The sequence below is a fragment of the Callorhinus ursinus genome, unplaced genomic scaffold, assembly GCF_003265705.2.
Source record: "Callorhinus ursinus isolate GAN/ISIS: 27379988/994484 unplaced genomic scaffold, GSC_fseal_2.0 scaffold25, whole genome shotgun sequence".
Classification (NCBI taxonomy): Eukaryota; Metazoa; Chordata; class Mammalia; order Carnivora; family Otariidae; genus Callorhinus; species Callorhinus ursinus.
The window spans coordinates 7,166,469-7,190,170 of record NW_027397087.1 but is presented as its reverse complement, the minus strand read 5'-3'; the positions used below and the strand labels follow the sequence as shown (position 1 = coordinate 7,190,170).

At 41.9% G+C, this 23,702-nt stretch overlaps 1 protein-coding gene across 7 annotated transcripts in view; it reads right to left on the bottom strand.

The window, feature by feature from the left end:
- The window catches only part of EIF2AK4 (eukaryotic translation initiation factor 2 alpha kinase 4), a 105,611-nt gene that overhangs the window by 58,245 nt on the left and 23,664 nt on the right, over positions 1 to 23,702 (bottom strand). For 6 of the 7 annotated variants that reach the window (XM_025883823.2, XM_073876794.1, XM_073876792.1 and 3 more), the window contains 6 exons: positions 21,860 to 22,012; positions 19,205 to 19,285; positions 17,695 to 17,843; positions 7,387 to 7,502; positions 3,811 to 3,968; positions 1,826 to 2,361 (listed from right to left, as the gene is read on the bottom strand). In XM_025883823.2, coding sequence (XP_025739608.1) covers positions 1,826 to 2,361; positions 3,811 to 3,968; positions 7,387 to 7,502; positions 17,695 to 17,843; positions 19,205 to 19,285; positions 21,860 to 22,012 — 1,193 coding nt within the window. Of the gene's footprint in view, positions 1 to 1,825; positions 2,362 to 3,810; positions 3,969 to 7,386; positions 7,503 to 10,425; positions 10,549 to 17,694; positions 17,844 to 19,204; positions 19,286 to 21,859; positions 22,013 to 23,702 lie in introns of those variants that run through there. The other variant, XM_073876797.1, reaches the window with a different exon arrangement.

The window sequence follows — 23,702 nt, the reverse complement described above, 5'->3', positions numbered from 1 at the left end:
ATGAGAGAAATACACAAAAAAATCTAAAGAACAACCATGTTAAACAGAGTACGAAATAGTGCTGATCTCAAGTTCAACACGCACAGTGTTGAGTGACTCTCTAAGAAAACTAGGAAAGTTTTAGTTACTGAGTCTGTCATTTTGCTGTTAAATATGAGAGATACGTTGCACATAAACTTCCCAGTGCTGTTTTTTAAAAAATACATAATGCTATTTGCTAAATTACCCTTGACCCATAAAGGGTCGAAAGCAAAAGGTGACATTTTGAAGAATGAAATGAGTCTATCAATGGTTCTGTCACCGTATTTCCATTGATGTCCTTTTAGCCAACCTCATCCTCAGGGTGCATTTAAATAAAGATTTTTAAAATTCTATCACATTTAAGAGAAATTGCAAAAGATTTCTTTAGAAATCTTAAAATGTTTATATACTTGGAGAACACAGTTTATAAAGAATCAAAGTTGGCCTCTTTCCACGACTATACATCACGTCTGCTTCAGTTTTACACAGAAACTATCTTATTTAAACAGAAGTGCAGGGCACCTGGGTGGCTCAGTCGTTGGGCATCTGCCTTCGGCTTGGGTCATGATCCCAGGGTCCTGGGATCGAGCCCCACATCGGGCTCCCTGCTCAGCGGGAGGCCTGCTTCTCCCTCTCCCACTCCCCCTGCTTGTGTTCCCTCTCTTGCTGTGTCTCTCTCTGTCAAATAAATAACTAAAATCTTTAAAAATAAATAAATAAATAAATAAATAAATAAATAAACAGAAGTGCAGTTACTTTCATTTGTAGGATGTAGATAATGTAGGAAGTGGATAAAAGTGAACGGCTGGGAAAAAGAAATGAAGTGAGAAACAAGACAGAGTGCTGGAAAGGGACGAAACCAGTCCAGCTCAACTTCCACAGGAAGGCTGGACAAGGGGCGTGCCTGGAAAAACCCACATTGAAGGATCTTATTTTTCGTTTAACAGAGAAACTGAGAGAACCTAGGTCTGGCTTGGACAGGGCTGAGAGGCAGGGCTAAGCTGGAAAGCACTGAAGGGAAGGACCTGGACAAAAACTTTAGGCCTATGTGAACCTTTCATAAGGATTCTCTCAAAGCAGTCAGATTTGGTTCTGCAATGAAATGTGCACCTGGAATTTACAGGTGTCGAAAATCCTATGGCTCGTGAGAGGAAGTCCCTGCACTCGATCACCTGGCTGAATGAGACACTGCTAATGAAGAACGGTTAAGAAAGGGGAGAACTGTAATTCTCCCAACGCTGTTTTTAGATAGGAGGCCTTGTCTCTGACCCCTTAGGAGCCAGCCGCTGAGGTAGACAGAGACGGTCTTCCATTTGAAATACCTGGGGCACTTCTCCCTGTGAACTTCCTAGATATACCAGGCACTCCCCAAAAGCAGTCTGAAAATCTACTACGAAGCCCAAGTGAATTTAGGAGAATGTGCAAGTGAAGGGAATGGAAACGGTAAGTAAATCAGAACCTATGCAGCTAAGAAAGGGTTGGAAGAACAAAGAAGAAACTCCAATCCTGTTCCTCACTTTTCAGGTTAAACACATCACTCAGATGCCGAGCACATTCAAGCACAATTACAAGTTCAGGAGCAGGGGCGCCTGGGTGGCTCAGTAGGTTAAGCATCTGCCTCGGGCTCAGGTCATGATCCTGGGGTCCTGCGATCGCCCTTAGCAGGGCATCTGAATGTCTCTCTCCTTCTGCCCCTCCCCCTGCTAATGCTCCCTCCCTCTCTCTTTCAAATAAATAAAATCTTAAAAAAAAAAAAAAAGTTCAGGAGCAAAGTGCAATCAGATAGAATCTCAATGATACTCACTTCTTTAGAAAATCCTGAAAGTCAGCTGGTAGGTCACGAGGGATGGTCACGGGGTACTCTCCACATTCTTGTCCTTGGCTGAGGAAGAGCAGCAGAAGGCCTAGACACCAAACATCCCCTTTCTTGCCCGTTTTATAAGGTAGGGCACTGTCACTAAAACTAACTCGGCTTTGTTCAAACACATCCTCCTTGCAAATGTCTGCTAGGCGCTTAGAAATGCTGTAGTCCGTAATCTTGACATTGCCCTCTGCATCCACCAGGACATTTGATGCACGCAGCACCTTGTGTACCACATCGTTGCTGTGCAAATACTCGAGGCCCAACAAGAGCTGAGCTGTGTACCTGCGGAGCTGATGCACGGGGACGGGGCCTGAGTGGCTCAGGTGTGCAGCCAGGGAGACACCATTAATGTGCTCTGATAAGATGTCCACCACGATGGAGTCATCATGCTCTTTGAGATTCATTGCAAAGTAGCGTACTACATTTGGATGGCTCAATTTTACCAGTGAGCTGAATTCCGTTTCTGCCCCTTGAATCTGATAAGGAAAAACACCACTAAGATAATATTGTATTGATCAGCATTAACTGGTATTTCATTTCAAAGGTAAAATATTTAATAGAAAAAAATAAAATATTTAATAGAAAATGTACTTTCAAAGGAGAAGGAATATGTTCTGAACTATATCCTCCCCTAAATTATAAGGCCAACCTAACAGTTCATAAAGATGAAAGCAATTTAATTAATTCTCCACTTGTGATCTCAAAATCTAGTGTACAAATACTATAAAATTAGTGAACAGCTTTTTTTTTAAGATTTTATTTATTTGGGAGAGAGAGAGAGTGCAAGAGAGCACAAGCACGGGGAGCAGCAGAGGGAGGAGAAGCAGACTCCCCACTGAGCAAGGAGCCCAATGTGGGGGGCTCAATGCCAGGGCCCCGGGATTATGACCTAAGCAGAAGGCAGACACTTAACTGACTGAGCCACCCAGGCACCCCAAAATTAACCAGTTTTCTCTATTTTTTTAAACAGGCTCCATGCTCAGCATGGAGCCCAATATGGGGCTTGAACTTAAGACCCTGAAATCAAGACCTGAGATTAAGGGTCAGACACTTAATCCATTGAGCTACCCAGGTGCTCAGGTGAACAGCTTTTCAAAAAGCAATTTCTCTTGCCATAAGGCCAGCAGAAAAAAAAGGAAAAAAAAAACAAAACATTAATTTTTTAAAAAACCTTTCCTGATCAGGCTGACTGGCTGGCTCAGTAGGGGCACAGCATGTGAGTCTTGATTTTGGGGTTTGGGGTTCAAGCTCCACATTGGGTGTAGGGATTACTTAAAAATAATTTTAAAAAGTCTTAAAAAAAAAAAGCCTTTCTGATTATAAAGCAGCAACGTCAACCTTTTTAATAAGTACTAACACAAAAGAAGAAACTGCACAAAGTACCTATATGGTCACTACCCAAAGACCACCATTATGATTTCAGTGCCTTTACTTCTAGTTTTTTCATCATAAATACACATTTCTAAACACAATGCTTTCCTACTGTTTGTAACCTCTTTATGATGTAACTCTGTGATATGTAATGTTAAATGTTCTCCTTAGACTCAGAATTATAAATTAACGTTCAAACTGTCTAGTCCCCTAAAATTCAGTTTTGATGCAAAGATTTCAAAAGATTGCAGAAAGCACGAGAATGAAGCTATTTAGCCCCAGCTGGGGACGGCTATTAATGCCATAAGAGGGGCGGACCACAAAGTCTGACCCTGTTTTGTGAGTGTTGTGAAAGAGGCAGCAAGGGGCTGAGAAAACTCAGAACTTTCTCTGTTGGGAAAGAGGGCGGGTCCCCCACCATCCCCTCTGGTTAAACAGATCTCATACCATTCCGGATCATCTTTGCTAGCCAATCAAAGGCACAGCTCTTTTGTTCTGTCACCTCGTCAAGTTCGAGGTGGGGCCTCTGCTTGAGGGCCACCTCGGATGCCCACCTGCTTTTTGCACTTATCAATCTTCTCCTTCTCTTGACTGGTAAGGAACGGACCCATTTTTTTCTGCCACCGAAGGACCCACTCATGCAACAAGACAAAATTGCCAGTGGCCGTTTCCAAAGCATTGTAAACTAATTTTCCAAGCGGCTCATCACTTCCTGCACATTGAAAAAAAATATAATGAAATCTCATTGGTCTATTTTCTGTGGGGGTAAAGAAAGAGGGGCTGTATCTTCACGTACTCAACAGTGGATACCATATGCTACCTATAAAAAATATGACTGCATGTAATACATGCTCTTTTGTGACCAAATTTTTTTTAATTTTTATTTATTTATTTGACAGAGAGGGACACAGTGAGAGAGGGAACACAAGCAGGGGGAGTGGAGGAGGGAGAAGCAGGCTTCCCGCCAAGCCGGGAGCCAATGCGGGGCTCGATCCCAGGACCATGGGACCATGACCCGAGCCAAAGGCAGACACCTAACGACTGAGCCACCCAGGCGCCCCTTGTGACCAAATTTTTAATATTTAACAACATATTCTGAACTCTTAAACATTAATTTTTATAAAGGGACAATAATCAACCATGAGATTTTAGTCTCAGATCAGTGTTTTCCTCTACCAGCCATTATTCACAATATTACTTTCATAACCGGTTCACTCCTGATGATGATGCCTACCCTCATGGAGCTAAATACCAACTAATGTGACGGAAGGAATTTGGAAATGGGAGCACTCCATCAAAATTATTCCATCAATGTAGATTAGTATTAAAAACACGTTTTTAATAATTTGGAAATATGAATATATCAATGATCTTCTTGCTACAAAATCTGAATATGTTCAGCAAATCAAACTGGCCAATGGTTTGGGAGAAGGAACCAGAAATGACAGTTTAAATTTAAAGCTGGAAAGATACATTTATTTAGTGATAGGCATATGATTTCCACTTGTACCTGGGAGAGCAAAATTTCTGTAACACCAATTTTCGTTAAAGACTATGATAGAAAATTACCAAAAAATTGGAAATGGAGAAAAATATCACCCACAATATCACCATTTTGTTTTCTCTTTCAGGTCCCTCTACTCTTTTATTCTAATTTACCAAATCATAGCAAAAAAACAGGGTTTCTCAACCTTGATGCTAGTGTCAATTTAGACTAAAATCTTTTGTTGAAGAGGGCTGTCTTGTGCACTGTAGGACATTTAGCAGTATCCCTGGTCTCTACCCACTAGATGCCAGTAGCACCCCTACCCTCATCTTAACCATGGAAAATATGTCTGGACATCCACAAATGTCCCCCAGGGAACAAAACTGCCCCCAAATGAGAACCACTGTTATACAGTATTTTGTCTTTTTCTCTTAATATACAAATAATAGTTTTCCATGATGCTACATTGTCTTCGTAACAAAAAAATGTTCTAAAGAAATGATGGTAATTATTTTTTCCATTTAAAAATGAAACATAGGAGTGCCTGGGTGGCTCAGTCAGTTAAGCTGCTGCCTTCAGCTCGGGTCATGATCCCGGGGTCCTGGGACTGAGCCCCACATCAGGCTCCCTGCTCAGCGGAGAGCCTGCTTCTCCCTCTCCCTCTGTCTGCCTCTCTGCCTACTTGTGCTCTCTATCTCTGTCAAATAAATAAATCTTCAAAAAAAAAAAAAAGAAAGAAACATAACCTGTATTTATAACACACAGTGGTCTTAGCAAAAATACGTTGGAGAAATGTGGCTGAATTAGCTCACCTAGACTTTTTAACTGAAAAACAGTTTTTAACCTCATAGAAATGCTGGCAATTTAAGAAATTTTAATTAAAATGATCTGTTAGGCTAGTTACAAATAATTCCTGGCATTCTTAGCCTAAGGGGAAAAAACCTTGATGTGTGAAAATTCGTCAACCAAAGGCAGCAACCTGTGAAATGTGGGGTCTAAGCACTACACAAGAGGAGCCACATGATTTTAATGTTTATGGGATGGAATGTGATGTTATTTACAGAAAGCCTGATTAAATGTGTGCATTATATAGTACAATGTCTTGCAATCTGTGTCTCCTTAATTGGAACCGGGTGGGTATCTCCTAATTGCTGACTGGAGGGTTTTTTTTGTATTATAGCTTTGTTATCATCACCCTCCTCTTGTCACTTTTTCGTGATGGGGGTAATAAAAGGGACAAAAGAACACACTGCGATAAGGCTAAAGGAAGTATGTTACCAGAAGAGTTCTGACTGAGACTCTATTATGTGCTAACGATCATTTGGACAGATAGTCTCTATAAGCGCTTTATCCATCAGCTTTCTCTCTTTCTGTAACAGCTTTAAGTTGAAAAACAAAGGTTAATTAGTTCATCTTTTATGAAAACATTTTGTAGAAAATCAGGACATATTTTAAAAATCAGACCTGTTGTGAGAAAGCAAAGTAAGTAATTTACTTGATGGTTTTATTAAAAAATGTTCCAATTGCAAATGTGTCCCCTAATGAGGGTATTAACTAAAGTAAATCGGTCTAATGCATACTAGTGGGAATAAGAGACCGAGGGAAGGTAATAAGCAGCTGGATTAATTTGCCTTCCTGGTTTCCCCATGTTACTGAACATAGTTTTATGTTGCCAATTCGGGAGTCTGATATGCCTGAGTCAAGGAGAGTCTCAGGCCCAGGATCGTGAGCCTGCTTAAATGGCTGCTTTGTCTGAATACGGCACACCGTGTGTCCACATGGTCCTGTACCATTCAGGTTGCTTTCCGTAGCCAAGGTTAAGTGTCCGAACTATTCAGATATTCAGTTTCTTCTCCCTCTTATCTGCTGCCTGTTCCCTGGCAACTCCCCTGCTAATTTGGATCTCCTTAAAGCGGATGGGAAAAGACACCAAAAGAAAGTAAATTCAATTTAGATAATCTGGCTGTTGGCTTTGGTAAGAATATTCATGGGACTGAAAATTAAATTTTTGAATTCACTACATACAAGTGATCCCTACACCAAGTAGTGCCTGTATCTGTATGGCTGAAAAAAGATGTACATTTAGGGCAAAAGAGGTAGACACTGAAAACTTCATTTTAACATAAACAATCCAAATCACAAATTGCCAAACCAGCTTTACTCCAAACAGCCTCTAGTAGACAAAACTGCTAAATAAGACATATAGAAAATAAAGTGGTTTTCCTGGTCAGGAATGCCAAGCAGGAAAATGCTATTCAGATGGATATCAACGTAAGAAAATTAGACTTGGTCATTAAAGATCACAGGCATTAGAACTCACATATTTCATCAGCAACAGATGCGCATGATGCAAAATTCTACTGATTCCTATTTCGACCACTTCGGTTTCAAAAAGCTTGACCAATTATAATAATGACAAATTTTAAATTACCTTTAAGCTAACAGTATTTCCAAAGGTTAAGTTTTTATTTCCATCTTACCAAAGGGGAAACCTGAGCGGTTTCTCATTCTGGTCATTAGGTGATGGGAACCAGAATGACTTACCGACTTAACAGTCCTCCCTGCATCAAACAATCTACCCCATTCCTTCATGATTAACTTTTGTTGTTAGAGTATTTTAAATCAATTTAGCTAGTTTACTCACCAATGCATTTCCCTTTGTAAACCATGAGCTGATCAGGACTCCCCATAGAGAAATACAGGACTTCGCAAGAGCCAGGAGAATCTTCGCTACTACATATAGAATACTGACGTTCTCGCCTTAAAAACAAATTTGGACAACGATACATTTTTTTTTTAACTTAAGGTTAACACAGGAAATTCTTGCCTCTCCATTTTCTCCTATTTACTAGCCCACTCACCATCTCTACTAGGAACTGAGTTGAAGTGCTAATGGGATCATTAGCACCTCACTTCACTGAGGTCTTCTCCATATGAACTCTACAAACCCCTAACTGTATCTGTGCTGTCCAACAAGGGAGCTACTAGCCACATGTGGCTATTTAGATTTAACTAAAATGCAATGAAAAGTTCAGGGACACCTGGGTGGCTCAGCTGGTTAAGCGTCTCATCTGCCTTCAGCTCAGGTCATGATCCCAGGGTCCTGGGATTGAGCCCCACGTCAGGCTCCCTGCTCAGCGGGAAGCCTGTTTCTCCCCCTGCTTGTGCGCTCATGCTCTCTCTCTCTCTCTCTCTCTGGCAAATAAATCAATAAGATCTTTAAAGAAATTAAAAGTTTAGTTCTTCGACAGCAGTAGTCAAATTTTAGTACTCAATAGCCACAAGCAACTAGAGGCTACTCTACTGGACAGCACCAACAGGGGACATTTCCATCATCACAAAAGTTCTATAGCAGTGATTTAGCTCAGTCCCACCGTGATCCCACATCTCTGCATTCCCACACACTTGCATGTCTGGAGAAAGCTGCAAATGGGGGTTCTGGAGCACTACAAATTCCTAGTCTCCGTTTGGGCCCCAACCATTGCATGCTCTCATTCACTGCCCTACTTGTCTTTGGTAGATATGCTCTGCCATTCCCCTTTATGACTTCTCCAACAACACTCAAAGCCCACCTTGTCCTTCCCTCTTCCCCATTTTCTGCTTTTTTTCTGAGTGAGAAGCAACAGCTGGGAAGCTAGATGATAATGCAAAAATAATCAGGGAATTATGAATATAAATACAATATAAATGAATAAATTGGCAAAAGTTGTAGGGGAAGAGGCAAAGGAGAGAGCTCCCAATGGTCAGGATTGGACACCTGTACAAAATGTTTTCATGAGGCACAGGGACAGATCTCTAGAAAGCAGCCCCTTCACTCTAAGCATGATCCTGCCTTCTACTTTCCCTCTTAACATGAAGCAATGGGCAGTGAAGCGCACACTTTCTATTCCACCTATAACATTTCTTGGCATCTGCACCATTCTTTCTTTTTCCCAGACTCTGAAGGACAGTGATCCTCAGTTCCACTGCCTACAGTCTCCTCTGTAATCTTGGTCCATCAGCTAGACCCTGTCTCCTAAACGTCCAGTATGACCCTCCATCTAGGCTCCAGCCCCTCAGACTATAGCTCTCTCCCAGGTCCACACTCCCCTTCCTCAATCCTGTGCTCCCACCCCCCTTTTTCGTTTTCGAACTTCTTTACTTGCTGTCTCTACCTCTGTGCCTTCTCTTGAATCCTCATGCTACTGCAATGTCAAAAAACCACCACCACCCTCCTACCCTCTCTCAATCTGGTTTTTCCCCTTGGTTCTTTTATTTTGGTTGGTGGCACAGTCATCCATTCTGTCTCCGGTCAGAAACATGTACACCTCCCTGAGCAACTAGATCTCCGTGCAGTTGATCCCTGAGTACGACTCTCTCCTCTCCAATTCTCCTGCTCCCTTCGGGTGATCGCCACCTTTGCCCGGACACATGCAATACTCCATTATTAACTAGTCTCTCCACCTCCAGCCCTACATGTCTTCCCCCACCCCAAACCCCTCCCACACTGCTGACAAGATCTATTATGATTTGAATTTCTCATATCACACATGTGTCTACATATCTGAAACACCAGGGAATGACTAATATACTGTACTTGTTTAAATTTCTACTTCTGAAGTTCTTTGTGGGGGCACCTGGGTGGCTCAGTCATTAAGCGTCTGCCTTCAGCTCAGGTCATGATCCCAGGATCCTGGGATCGAGCCCCATATTGGGGCTCCCTGCCCAGTAGGAAGCTGGCTTCTCCCTCTCTCACTCCCCCTGCCTGTGTTCCCTCTCTCACTCTCTGTCAGATAAATAAATAAAATCTTTAAAAACAAAAAAAAGAACCTGGAAAATTGGGGTTTAAAAAATAAATAAAAATAAAGCTCTCTGTGAAACCAAGGGCACACTAAAATTTATGGAGAAAAACATAAAGCAAAGGTTTAAAATGATATGAAGGCTTATTAACATAAATTATCCAGAAGCATCTCTACATCCACTCTGTTCCCTCCAAAAGATGGTGCTAACAGACATTTTAGCCTATGTCATCTTTATGCTGTTTATAGTGTGTCAATGCTTGGTTTAACAGTGTTTTAGAATATTAATTACCGTATCATGACTGTTAACTACAAACACAATGAGAATGTTAAGAGTTCTGGTATGAAAAGATGTAACATTAGGACTGAAATAAAAATCAAGAGAATTTTAAAAGTGAAAGTATCGGGGCACCTGGGTGGCTCAGATGGTTGAGTGTCTGCCTTCGGCTCAGGTCATGATCCCAGGGTCCTGGGATCGAGCCCCGCGTCGGGCTCCCTGCTAGGCAGGGAGCCTGCTTCTCCCTCTGCCTCTGACTGTCTCTCTCTCTCTCTCTCTCTCTGACTCTCATGAATAAATAAACATTTAAAAAAAAAAGGGAAAGTATCAAGAAAACCACCAATGTGGTACAAAAAGAATAGAATGTTTCACAGTCGTAATCATTCTGAAGGATAAAAAGTAAATCTCACAAAGTTTGAGGAGAAGGAATCAAGAGACAAAATCCAATGTCATTGATGTTTCCTGTTTTCACCCAAGAAATGTATATATACTGGGTGCTCATATTATCTGTTTTGGACTCATCCAGAATTGAATTTAGAACTAGCTTTAGGAACCTAACTCACTCATGAATAAAACAGCTTCTGAACTCCATCATAAATAGCCATCCCAGGGGGCGCCAGCATCTGACCTTTGATTTTGGCTCAGATCATGATCTGCGGGTTGTGAGGTTAAGCCCCAGGCTGGGCTCCACACTGGGCATGGAGCCTGCTTAAGATTCTCTCACTCTCCTCCTCCCTCTGTTCCTCCCCGACTCCCTCTCCAAAAAAAAAAAAAGGAAAAAAGAAATAGCCATCCTAATGTAAACAAATGGAATTTAGCAGCAATAACACGGGTCTCATTGTCAAGGGTCTATTCTAGATTACGGAAGGTTCACAGGGGGTTGTGGGTATCATTAGGAACATCACCCATGCTATCAGTTTGTCCAAATAGCTGTGGCAGTACGCAAAGATAAAGGGTGTTTTAAACAAAATTGCCAAATATATTTTTTTTAATTTTACTTATTTTAGAGAGACAGAAAGCAAGCAGGGGAGGAGCAGAAGGAGAGGGAGACAGTCTCCAGCAAACTCCTTGCTGAGCACAGAGCCCGATGCGGGGCTTGATCCTGGAAGCCTGAGATCATGACCTGAGCCAAAACCAAGAGTCGGACGGTTAACCAACTGCACCACCCAGGTGCCCTGAAAAGGTAACTGTTTTTAAAAGCCAAGTAGCAAGAAGAGACGTGGCAATCTGTCAAAGGGGGACTTCAGAATTGGGCTCCCATCCAAACGACCACTCTGCTGACATGACAAATAGTATAGATGACACGGATGGGATAGAAAAGGGAGACTCTCACCTGAGACATACGGAGGGAATAGGACGGTCTCACCTTCCTGCCTAATTCACCCCGATGCCACAGAAAACTCTAGCTATTCATCCCTTGGTTTGAAACTCAGGGCAGCTTTGGGACAGAAAGTTAGTAAGAATTCCCGATATTGTTTAAGTTAAGGTGAACTAGTCTATGCCCTTAGGCAGCCAAGTAGAGGAACAGTGATCAATGGAGGATCACAGGTTTGGAAAGATGTAGCGAGGATCCCCTCTTCTCCTACCCACATCTTTCATATAGTTCAGTGGTTCCCTAGCTTTTTGGGGAAAATGGAGGGAATCCCACATCTTATACACTTCATAATCTGTTCTCTGTAAGGATGAACAGCCAGCAGTTACCATACCCGGTTTTAGGATCAGGAAAACAAGCTAGGAGATGAGCCAATGTTGTTTGATGGTGGAGATAGGTGATGTCTCCTAGACTCTGGGCTACAATACACCTTAGTAACCTGGAAAGAAGGCGGCTGTGAATCTGTGGGAAATAATTCTCTTCCATGAACTACTTATAGCGACTTTTTCTTTTTTCTTGGCTTCTCCTAAAATGTCTGAAGTACCTGTTTATGAAGCACACTATCCCTAAGAAGAAGGCAGGGACTGGGGAAGAGTGTGTCTGCACTTCACAAAAGGCAATTTGACACTGAATTGTATACTTGAACATGTTTAGTTTTATGGTATTTAATTTTTTTTTTAAGTCAATCCTTCAAGGGGGAAAAAAAGACAACTTGAAGGATACAGAAAATGAAGTTCTTCCACAAAAGCAATGACTCATCAGTGAAAAGCTGGGCCAAAGGGCCAGGTCCTTGGGGCATCAGGCTGGCTCAATCAGTGGAGTGTGCGACTCTCCATCTTGGGGTTGTGAGCTTGAGCCCCATGTTGGGTGGAGAGATTGCTTAAAAATAAAATCTTCAAAAAAAAAAGACCAAGCCCTTGAGTAGCAAGCCTTTCTTTCTACTAGAAGAGTGAATGGTTTTCTGTTCTCTCATTTTTTTTTTAAACAATAGAAACCTTGGGCACCTGGGTGGCTCAGTCGGTTAAGCGACTGCCTTCGGCGCAGGTCATGATCCTGGAGTCCCGGGATCGAGTCCCACATCGGGCTCCCTGCTCAGCAGGGAGTCTGCTTCTCCCTCTGACCCTCTTCCCTCTTGTGCTCTCTATCTCTCATTCTCTCTCTCAAATAAATAAATAAAATCTTAAGAAAAAAATACAATAGAAACCTTTTGTTACTGTTTTTTATATAACCCACAAAAAAAGAAAAGCAGAGTTGCCCTGGTTAAAGAGGCTGCAGACTCTAGAAGTGCCAAAAAGACAGTATCTGCCTCCTTCCAATGGGCTCTCCTTCTTCCCTCCCTTCATCAGATGTTTAGTGAACACCTACTATGTGCCTACCAGGCCCTGTTCCAGGTCCTGAGGAAAACACAGATGAGGCCCTTGCTCTTGTGACCTCAGGCTCTCATGAAAGGAGAAAGACACTAAAAAAGCTAACAAATGAAGATGTTCAGCTAGTGGTTAAGTGCTATGCAGAAAAACAAAACAGGATTGGAGAACAGGTGCCTAAGCAGGAAAATGGGGTCTCTGAGGTCACATATGTGACCTCAGGGGAGAACTGAAGGATAAAAGGGAGCCAGCCACGCCAAGTACCAGTAGGACAGCATCCCAGGCAGGGATGAGCAGGGACCCTGAGATGGGGAGGAGCCTGGTGTGCTCAAAGGATGAGAGATGAATATGACTGCAATACACCGAGGGTGAAGACAAGGACAGAGCGGGATGGAGTGAGATGCGAAAACCACTCCTCTACTATTGCTCCCGTGCTATCCACTCTCCGCTCGTACCCAGGAAGAACTTCCTGCACTGTGAATCCGATGAGATCTTATTCCTATGTAAAACCCCCAAAAGCTTTCTCATTACACCTGAACTCCTGAACTGGCCAACAAAGCCCTCTGGGACCTAGCCCTGCTTGCCCCATTCCCGCTACTTCTAGCCACACTGTTCTATTATTTGATGAGCTTTGTGCATGACAAGCCCATGCCAGCCTCTGGTCTTCTGCACCTGCCACCCTCCAGCTCTGGCTGGCTCCTTCTCATCATCTAGCTCTGGTACCCCCCCAACCTAAAACCACTCTCCTCTAGCCACTCAAGATCCAATTGTGTACTCTTTCCTCCAAACTCCCCATCTAAAGTAGCCATCCAGCCTCTCCTCACCATAGCCTCTTCTTATTCTCTGTAGAGCACTGATCACTATATGACATTTTCTTCTTTGCTTGTGGACAGTCTCCTCCAACCAGAATATAAGCTCCATGAAGCCTGAGTCCTTCTTGATCTTGTTTACTGAATGCCCAGGATTCAGAACAGTGTCTGGCATTTAGTAGGCACTCATTATCTATTGAATGAATGGATGAACATGGTTCTAGATGTTATTGCTTTTAGTCACAGCCAATTCAAATACTGCCCTCTTGACAATATTGATGACGAGGTCATCTCTACCAACTCTACTAAATGTATCCACTAACTGAAAGAATAAAATGGAACACTTTGCTTATTTCCTTTGGCTTCCCAACCACAAGAGACAATGAATAGCAAAGAAGAAGAAGAATCAAGAGTATATCATGAAGTACTTTGGTTCATCAAGGGCTTTCTATTTCGTAACCAAAAAAGCAACTAAACTATTAAAGAAAAATTTCCTTCCCTACTCAGTAGCCAACACAGTGGCAGAGCTCTATGCAGGTATGTGCAACAATTTTGGCAAATAATAGATGAAAACAATCTCTTTTCATATTCCTTCTTGGATGCTCATGGACTACTGTTCTATCTAAGACATACAAATGTTATTCCACAATTACATAAAAAGTTATTTTACCTATGTCAAGGGGAGAGATTTTCCCATCCTCTAATAAACTTGCTAATATGATCTGATTTCAAAAGCAAGTCTAATCTCAGACCCAGTAACAGCCACAAAAATGGAAATGTTTAAACCTTAAAAAATTGCTTTTTGTATAGGCAGAAACACTTCTTCTTAGCACTGATTTATTTCTGTTTCTAACACAATAGGAATTTGACAAATACTTCCTAGTGAATTACTCTGACAACTTCCAACTATGTTGCCTACTGTGAGCCCAGTTGCAAAAATACTCTAAACTGGTGTAAGGAGTTATAATCTTAAAATGGAATTGAAGCCAGAAACAGGACTCAAGAAAACATTTAGTTCACCTTGACAGTAGGTGGTTAACAATACCAAAATTACTTCTAAGGTGATTTTTTTTTTTAATTTTTTTTTTTTTAAAGATTTTATTTATTTATTTGAGAGAGAGAGAATGAGAGATAGAGAGCACGAGAGGGAAGAGGGTCAGAGGGAGAAGCAGACTCCCCGCCGAGCAGGGAGCCTGATGTGGGACTCGATCCCGGGACTCCAGGATCATGACCTGGGCCGAAAGCAGTTGCTTAACCAACTGAGCCACCCAGGCTCCCAAAGGTGATTTTTTTTTTAAAGTAGATAATTAGGGGAAAAAATAACAAACAGATAATTAGGGAAAGAACTGAAATGGTTCTTATAAATAATCTATCTATAACCTGAAAGTTTATGTAAGTCTTTTGTTGGTACCTAAAATGTTTCTTTTCACTGAAGGAAAGTATTAGTTTTAAATGCTGCTTAGATTCTCGCAAGAGATAAACACATAAAGCTGATTTATAATAACTACACTATTTAATCACCCACCCATTCATAAATGGAGTCTGCACTAAAATTCCTTTGTGCCCACAGGGGTTTACAACAAACAGAGAAGCTTCAGTCTTTAGTAGAAAAGGATGTGGAGGAAGAGGTAGCAGGTTTCATCTTTCATGTGATATGTGATATCTGATGACAGGGAACAACCCCAGAATACCTCTGAAAATGGAGAAGCCTACTGTCCTCAGCTGTAACGGAGAGAGGCACCCTGGCAGCAAACTGGGGTTCCCATTCTCATGTAAAGGATCTTCTATACCTGTGCCCATTTTGGAATATCTGTGGTGGGACCTATAGAGTTACAGATTGAAAACACATACAGTGTGAAATTTCACTGGATGATGATTCTGATGGAAGAAAATTTAAAAAATCACTTACTCAATAATTAGATCATTAAAAGTCAGATGGAACTGCATTGGAGGCAAGACTGTGAAGTGTTATAGGCCACTGTAAAGAGGAATGAGCTATAAAACTAGTTTAATTAAAGATAACTGGAATGAGTTGTTGGCATCACAATTAATATAATCACAAGTTATATTACAAAGCTGTAGTAATCAAAATAATATGGTACTGGTACAAACACAAACACATAAATCAACAGAACAGAATAGAAAATCCAGAACAAAACCCATAATTATATGGTCAATCTTTGACAAAGCAGGAAAGAATATCTAAAGGGAAGAAGACAGTCTCTTCAAAAAATGGTGTTAGGAAAACTGGACAGTTACACACAAAAGAATGAAATTGGACCACTTTCTTACACTATACACAAAAATAATTTCAAAATGGATTAAAGACCTAAATGTGGTTCCTGAAATCATAAAAAAAAAATCACAGGAGAGCTCACAGGCAGTAAGCTCTCTGACATCATCCGTAGCAACATTTTTCTAGACATGTCTCCCGAGGCAAGGGAAACAAAAGCAAAAATAAACTATTGGGGGGCACCTGGGTAGCTCAGTCTGTTAAGCGTCTGCCTTTGGCTCTGGGATCAAGTCCCGTATCAGGCTCCTTGCTCAGCGGGGAGCCTGCTTCTCCCTCTCCCTCTGCCTGCCACTCCCCCTGCTTGTGCTCTCTCTCTCTCTGACATAAATAACTAAAATCTAAAAACTAAAAAATAAAATAAAATAAAGATTTTTAAAAAGATAAACTATTGGGACTACATCAAAAATAAAAAGCTTCTGCACAGCAAAGGAAACAATCAACAAAACTAAATAAAAGGCAACTTACTAAATGGGAGAAGAGATTTACAAATGACATATCCAATAAAGTTAGTATCCAAAATACATAAAGAACTTCTACAACTCAATACCCTAGAAGAGAATAATCCAATCAAAAAATGGGCACAAGACATGAACAGACATTTCTCCAAAGACATACAGATGGCCAACAGACACATGAAAAGATGCTCAACATCATGTACCATCAGGGAAATGCAAATCAAAACCACAGTGAGATATCACCTCACATCTGTCAGAATGGCTAAAATCAACAACACAGGAAACAAGTGTTGGCGAGGATGTGGAGAAAAATGAACACTCATGCCCTGTTGCTGAGAACGCAAACTGGTGCAGCCACTGTGGAAAACAGTATGGAGGTTCCTTAAAAAGTTAAAAATAGAACCACCTTATGATCCAGCAATCACACTACTGGGTATTTACCCAAAGAAAGAAGAACACTAATTCAAAGGGACACATGCACCCCTATGTTTATTGCAACTTTATTTACAACAGCTAAGATATGTAAGCAGCCCAAGTGTCCATCAACTGATGAATGGATAAAGAAAATGTGGGGCGCCTGAGTGGCTCAGTTGGTTAAGCAACTGCCTTCGGCTCAGGTCATGATCCTGGAGTCTCGGGATCGAGTCCCGCATCGGGCTCCCTGCTCAGTGGGGAGTCTGCTTCTCCCTCTAACCCTCCCCCATCGTGTGCTTTCAATCTCTCTCTCAAACAAATAAATAAAATCTGGGGCGCCTGGGTGGCTCAGTCGTTAAGCGTCTGCCTTCAGCTCAGGTCATGATCCCAGGGTCCTGGGATCGAGCCCCGCATCGGGCTCCCTGCTCGGCGGGAAGCCTGCTTCTCCCTCTCCCACTCCCCCTGCTTGTGTTCCCTCTTTCACTGTGTCTCTCTCTGTCAAATAAATAAATAAAATCTTTAAAAAAAAAAAAACAAAAAACAAATAAACAAAATCTTTAAAAAAAAAAAAAAGAAAGAAAGAAAATGTGGTACACATACACAATGGAAAATTATTCAGCCGTAAAAAATGAAATCCTGCCATTTGCAACAACATGGATGGAGCTAGAGAATATAATGCTTAGTGAAATAAGTCAGAGAAAGACATAAACCGTATGATTTCACTCACATATAGAACTTAAGAAACAAAACAAAGAAGCAAAGGGAAAAAAATAAGAGAACAAATCAAGAAAAGGAATCTTAGCAACAAAGAACAAACTGGTGGTTACCAGAGGGGAGGTGGGTGGGGAGATGGGTGAAACAGGTGATGGGGATTATGGAGGGCACTCGTCATGATGAGCACTGGGTGAGGTATGGAATTGCTGAATCACTGTATTGCACACCTGAAACTAATATAACACTGTATGCTAACTAACTGGAATTAAAATAAAAACTTAAAAAAAAAAGGATACTTGGAATGAGTTGGAACAAATGAAAATTTTGTTTTATATTGCCAATGCATTAAGATTTATAGGCTTTGAAAAAGTTACTAAATCCATTCCCTGAAAATTCCATCACATGTCACTACAAGTTGTCTTCTCTCTTCTACAACCTTCATCCTTCGAAACAAATCAGAAATCCCAGGGACTTACCTCGACCTTCCAGAGGAGTTGGTCCGATGTTTACCATTCCCCACAAAGTCGGGAGCGCCTCCATGTAGACCAGCAGCTGGTCTGTGTCCTCCCGGGTCTTTCCTAGAGTTTTGATCTTGGTTTGACAAACTAGCAATTTCCAAACGCTCCTAGAAAAAATAAACGTAAAACCTACTTTAGATACAAGTCATAAATCAGAGACAATCACGGTACCTAATCATTAATTCAGTAGAGAGTGCAAACTTTCTTTAAGCTGAATGCTTTCAAGTGTAATAAACTTGAACTTTTAAAAATTTAACGTCCAGAGGTGCCTGGGTGGCTCAGTCGTTAAGCGTCTGCCTTCAGCTCAGGTCATGGTCCCGGGGTCCTGGGGTTGAGCCCCGCATTGGGCTCTAGGCTCAGCAGGAAGCCTGCTTCTCCCTCTCCCACTCCCCCTGCTTGTGTCCCCTCTCTCGCTCTCTCTGTCAAATAAATAAATATTTTTTAAAAAATAAAAAAAATAAAAATTTTAACATCCAGCTATGTACTGCTTCAAGGACTGAAGACCAGGTTACAGTATGAAGATAATGTGAATTTTATAAATGAAAATGCTTAGAATCTTACAAGATGGGTAGAAAGTCAGGGAGAAAAGCAAGAGGCGGTGAACAGACGGAGGAGGCTTTGGAGGTAGGAGCAGATGGCTGGCAAGCAGGTGGGATCAGAGTAAGACAGAGCTGGTGGAAACAGTCACATCACCTTACATTTGTGTACGGCTCTGTACTTTCACAGAGGGCAGGACATTTCTCTGTCGGAATAACTACATGAGATGGAAGGGAGGCATCACCAGTCCCATTTTAAGACACACTTAGTGTCACTGTCAAGGTCACAGAGCTGGCAGGAAAAACATCAAAGCTTTAAGCCAGGTGCTGCTTACTCGTACATCAGTGCCTCCTCCCACCACCCCTTAGGAGTTGCCCTTAAGTTAAATACCATTAATTCTACAAAAGAGAATGAGTAAGATTTTCTCTGGATTTCTCCAAACACAGGTAACTGGTGTTTTGACTGAGCTGAACTCTGGAAAAATACAGGAAAAAGGACTTTATCCTTTCCACCACTGCTTTTTAAACCTGCCCTGTTGGATCCTTCTTCTCCATCACCGAATGAAATCTCCAGCAGATCTGTATGATTTACATTCACTCTTCAGTTGAACAAATATTTTATTTTCTAAGTACATACTAAGAATTCCAGTCTGGGTTAATTATCAAAGCTTCCATCTCTGCTCTCCCTTGACTCCCTATACACTACTGTCATTCCATCAGCCTGTGTCATCTATAGTTAACATACAACTCTAAATTTTGCGTCCTCTTTGGAGAAACTGAAATACACAACGAATGATATTTGGGGATTTTTTTTTAATGCTTCATTTCCAGCTTTACTACTGATAGTAACACAGGAGAGGAAAACATGATCGATGGACAGAAAAACATTTTATGTTTCGCAAAATGTAGACTATTATAGACTGATAGAGTACCTGCTTAGCCATTTCTTTTCTTTTTCTCTCTTCTTTTATCTCTTCTGTCCTTCTCTGAATCTCATGGAGGATTTCCCGTTGCTGAAATAAATCATACTGCATCAAATGCCAATCTCTGAAACCCAGACAACATATAAATTCTACAATCACAAAAAAAATCTTTCGCTTTTTTTTTAAAGATTTTATTTATTTATTTGACAGGGAGTTAGTGAGAGCAGGAACACAAGCAGGGGGAGTGGGAGAGGGCGAAGCAGCCTTCCTGCGGGGCAGGGAGCCTGATGGAGGGCTCGATCCCAGGACCCTGGGACCATGACCTGAGCCGAAGGCAGACGCTTAACGACTGAGCCACCCAAGCGCCCCTTTTGCATTTTTTTTAAAAGATTTTATGTACCCATTTATTTGAGAGAGAGAGACAGAGTGAACGAGCGCGGGGGGAGGAACAGAGACAGAGAGACAAGCACACTCTGTGGCGAACTCGGAGCCCGTCAGAGCCCGACGCAGGGCTCAATCTCATGACCCTGAGATCATGACCTGAGCCGAAATCAGAGTTGGACACCCAACCCACTGAGCCACCCAGGCGCCCCCCAAAACACCTTTTGCATTTCTATGATTCAAGCCCTCCCTTCCTAAAGATCTGCTTATACAGAACTGTACAACAAACCACTGTTTCATCAGTTATGATGCAATACTTGTTCGTGTTTTGTAAGGTTTCCAGACTGTGGGGGAGGGGCGATGACTCCCCACTCTTCACATTTCCACGTGGAGAGACTTTCGTGACAGCAGGACGCCCACCTTGACGTAGCACCTCCCCTTTGATATCTCCCTGTCTGTGGAGAACAAGCGCTGGTGTCTGCTACCCGCCACAGAGGGTGGGGCCCCGTTGGTGGAGGTGGGCTGAGCTGTCCTCAGTGCCGGGACCTGGGGTGGCAGTGGCTCAAGCACCATCCCCATGTGCCACAGACTTCAGGTATGTTCTCTAATTTTCTCAGCATTAAAAGCGGTATTTTGATTTCCATTCATTTGACTCATGTATCTATGACTCAAGTGGGACTGAATTTAGGTTGGGAAAAATAGTGGGGTTTTTCGTTTTTGTTTTTGTTTTACGAGTCCCCTAAAATTCCAGGTTGTGGATATCAAAACCATTAAGAGACTCACCAATATCAGCAATAATACAAAATGAAAAAATGCCCCAAATTTATAGGTAAACAACAAGACTGCTAGATAAATATCCACTATCTAATAAAAACGTGCCTTCCTAAAAACGATGAAAATAAGGAACTTTAAACTCTAAATGATAACTAGGCAAAAAAAAGAACCAAGAGCAAGAAGCTAAGAAAAGCAGAATAACAAAACCCCGGAAGTAACTGTAAGAAACAGTAACCTCTACGGGAAGAAAACTATAAAGCCTCACCAAGAGATTAAGAATAAGCAAACAAACATTCCTGGATAGGGAGTCTGAATATTGCCAAGGTGTCAATTCTTCCTAAATGAACATGTAAGTCTAGTGCAGAGAGTTTGATTTTGAGAGAGCGATCCTGTAGTTCATCTGTAAGAATAAATGGTGAGAAAGGCTAAGGGAAAAAGAAAAGCATAACGGAAGGTGAAGGGAAGGGCACTTGACTTTTCAGATATTAAAACAGCATAAAAGATATGATAGGGACTCAAGAAAAAAGATGAATTGAACAAAATGGGTAATTCACAAATAGAGCTTCATATATATATAGTTAAAATACACCTTAAAGGAAGTTTACAAATCAACTAAGAAAAAATGATATTTAATGTGTCAGGAAATGTCTGGGAAGGAAAAAAAAAACACTTCAGACGCTCATTTTTACAACCCACCCCCCAAAAAATTCTAGGTAAGTTGATTAAAAGACTGAATAGAGGGTCACCTGGATGGCTTGGTCGTTAAGCGTCTGCCTTCGGCTCAGGTCATGATCCCAGGGTTCTGGGATCGAGCCCTACATCGGACTCCCTGCTCGAGGGGAAGCCTGCTTCTCCCTCTCCCACTCCCCCTGCTCGTGTTCCCTCTCTCACAGTCTGTCTCTGTCAAATAAATAAATAAAATCTTTAAAATAAAATAAAAGACTGAATAGAGAATAAGTTAAAAATCAAGAAGGAAACTTAGGAAAAAGAAAAAAGAAGGAACCTTGGATATGTACATTATCTTTGATTAAAGGATTTAAAAAGTAACACAGGAGTGTACATCCTTGTGCAAACAGATTGAAGAAAAAATATAAACGGTCACGGCACATAAAAAAGGTCAATCTCTGGTTTTTGCTACTCATTTGGACAGTAGATACCCGTCCCACAGAGGGAAGAAAATAGCCTATAAAGCTCAGTGAATTCCTGCACAGCTTTATAGGCTCAAAAGACCCCAAGAAGTTTGGTTAAACGAACTTTTTCTCTTCTTTTCTTTAAAGACCTGGACTAGACTGAAGGTTGTAGGAGCAGCATTGCTATTTGTGGGGAGGAAACCACTCGCCGTATTTCTCAGTTACTCTTTGGGCCTCCTCTGACTTGGATCTCCAAGTGCTTGAAGCAAAGGCCCAGCAAAATTTAAATAAAGATTAGCATGTAGGCAGAGAGAGAGTAAAGACCAATAGCAGTTCGCCGTCTTCCGGGCCCAGTCGCCAGTAGTGATGAGGGTCTCACCTCCTGCTCCACCTTCTGCTTGGCCTCCAACAGCCTCCGCTGCTCCTCCTGAGCCCGCCTTTCCAGCATTTCTTCATGGAAAGACTTGGGAGGGGGCTTGTTATGCTCGCTGAGAAATGATTGCACATGGTCGGCCAGTTCAAATATCATCACCTAAACATGTAGAGGAAAGTCAACAACAAATGGTCAAGTGATGGGAAGACAGGGCCCAAAGGAGACGGGAAAGCATGCAGGCAATCAGAGGCCCACTTAAAATGGTGATACGACACTATGATATGACACGTTCTGAGTTAGGTATCTGAGGCAATCACAGCAGGGAAAAGCTTTCACAGGTCTCCCCTTCTGTGCTGCTATCAAGACAAATCACTAGATAAATAAAAAGCTTCCCTTTTCTTTTACAGTCTTCCTCAACTTTACTGGCATCTTCTGTAGAGTAAATCTGATAAAATATTTTTATCTGGACAAAGAAATCTGATAAAATATTTAACACTGCATAAAAATGAAGTACTTTCCCAACTAGAAAACCTGTCTACAAAATGACAGCCGAAGAATCACTGCCACAGTGAGAACTTCCATCTGTCTGTACAGGGTACTGAAAACATTCTTTGGGGTACAGAGGCAAATACTTAAAGGCCTCACTAGCCCCCTGCTAGTAACAGGCCAGTGGAGGCTAATCAATACTAAGAGGGCATCCCATTTCCACTTAGGGAAGCATTCATGGATATTACCAGAAGGATGAACGCCCCCCTCTCAGACACTGTTTATGTCAACACTGGAGCCACTTTCTCATACCTGTAGGAGTCATAAATCCTACCTGTGCTGGTAAACTCATGAAACAAGGGTTTCCGGAACCCTACGCTAAGTGACTGCCCTAACCCCAGAGAGGTCAAGAGTACCAAGCTCCTTCTGCAGATGATGACCACCGCTCTGAAGTTCCTTTTTCCTCAATTACAATAAAGCAGTTTAAAAATTCTTATTTCTAGGGGCGCCTGGGTGGCTCAGTCGTTAAGCGTCTGCCTTCGGCTCAGGTCATGATCCAAGGGTCCTGGGATCAAGCCCCGCATCGGGCTCCCTGCTTGGCGGGAGGCCTGCTTCTCCCTCTCCCACTCCCCCTGCTTGTGTTCCTGCTCTCGCTGTCTCTCTCTGTCGAATAAATAAATAAAATCTTTAAAAAAAATTCTTATTTCTAAAGGGACTTAAGAGGGTGATAATTAGTAATAAAGGCCACTATACACAAGAATATAAAGTTAGTTCACGTGGTGTTCATTCCACCTTTCTCTCAAGGAGTAATGCAAAGACACCTCAGGGGGAAGTTAATGTATTCTTTGATTGTAGCAGAAGCTGTGGCATTCACTGGATGTACTTCACTTTACAGTTGACAAGCACTCGTCTGGAGTTTAATAGGCAAGTTCTTCAAAGAAAAGCTCTTTTAAGAAAAGCTGGGGAAGGTAGGCAGTTTCTATTATGTCAAAGAGAAACCACTTCTACACCAGAAAAGAGACAGGAGCCATGCGGTGGAGGGTTTTTCTTTTGCCAATCAAATTGAATGACTAGAATTTTCTGTACAAACACATCAGATACAATGTATGTAAGACTAGACGAAAATAAACTCTCTCCAAACTGGCTCTTGTCCCCCTCCCCCTGTGGATCTACACAGCTGATTGTCCTGCCCCTCTCAGCACTCTGCTCAAATGTGACCTCATCAGAAGCCTCTCCTGATCTCCTTATTTAGAACAGCCACTCTACCATCCCTTCACAATAAGTATCTGTATTAGTCAGGGTTCTCCAGAGAAACAGAACAAACAGGAGGGGGGGGGGGGGGGGGGGGGTGTGCGTGCGTGCG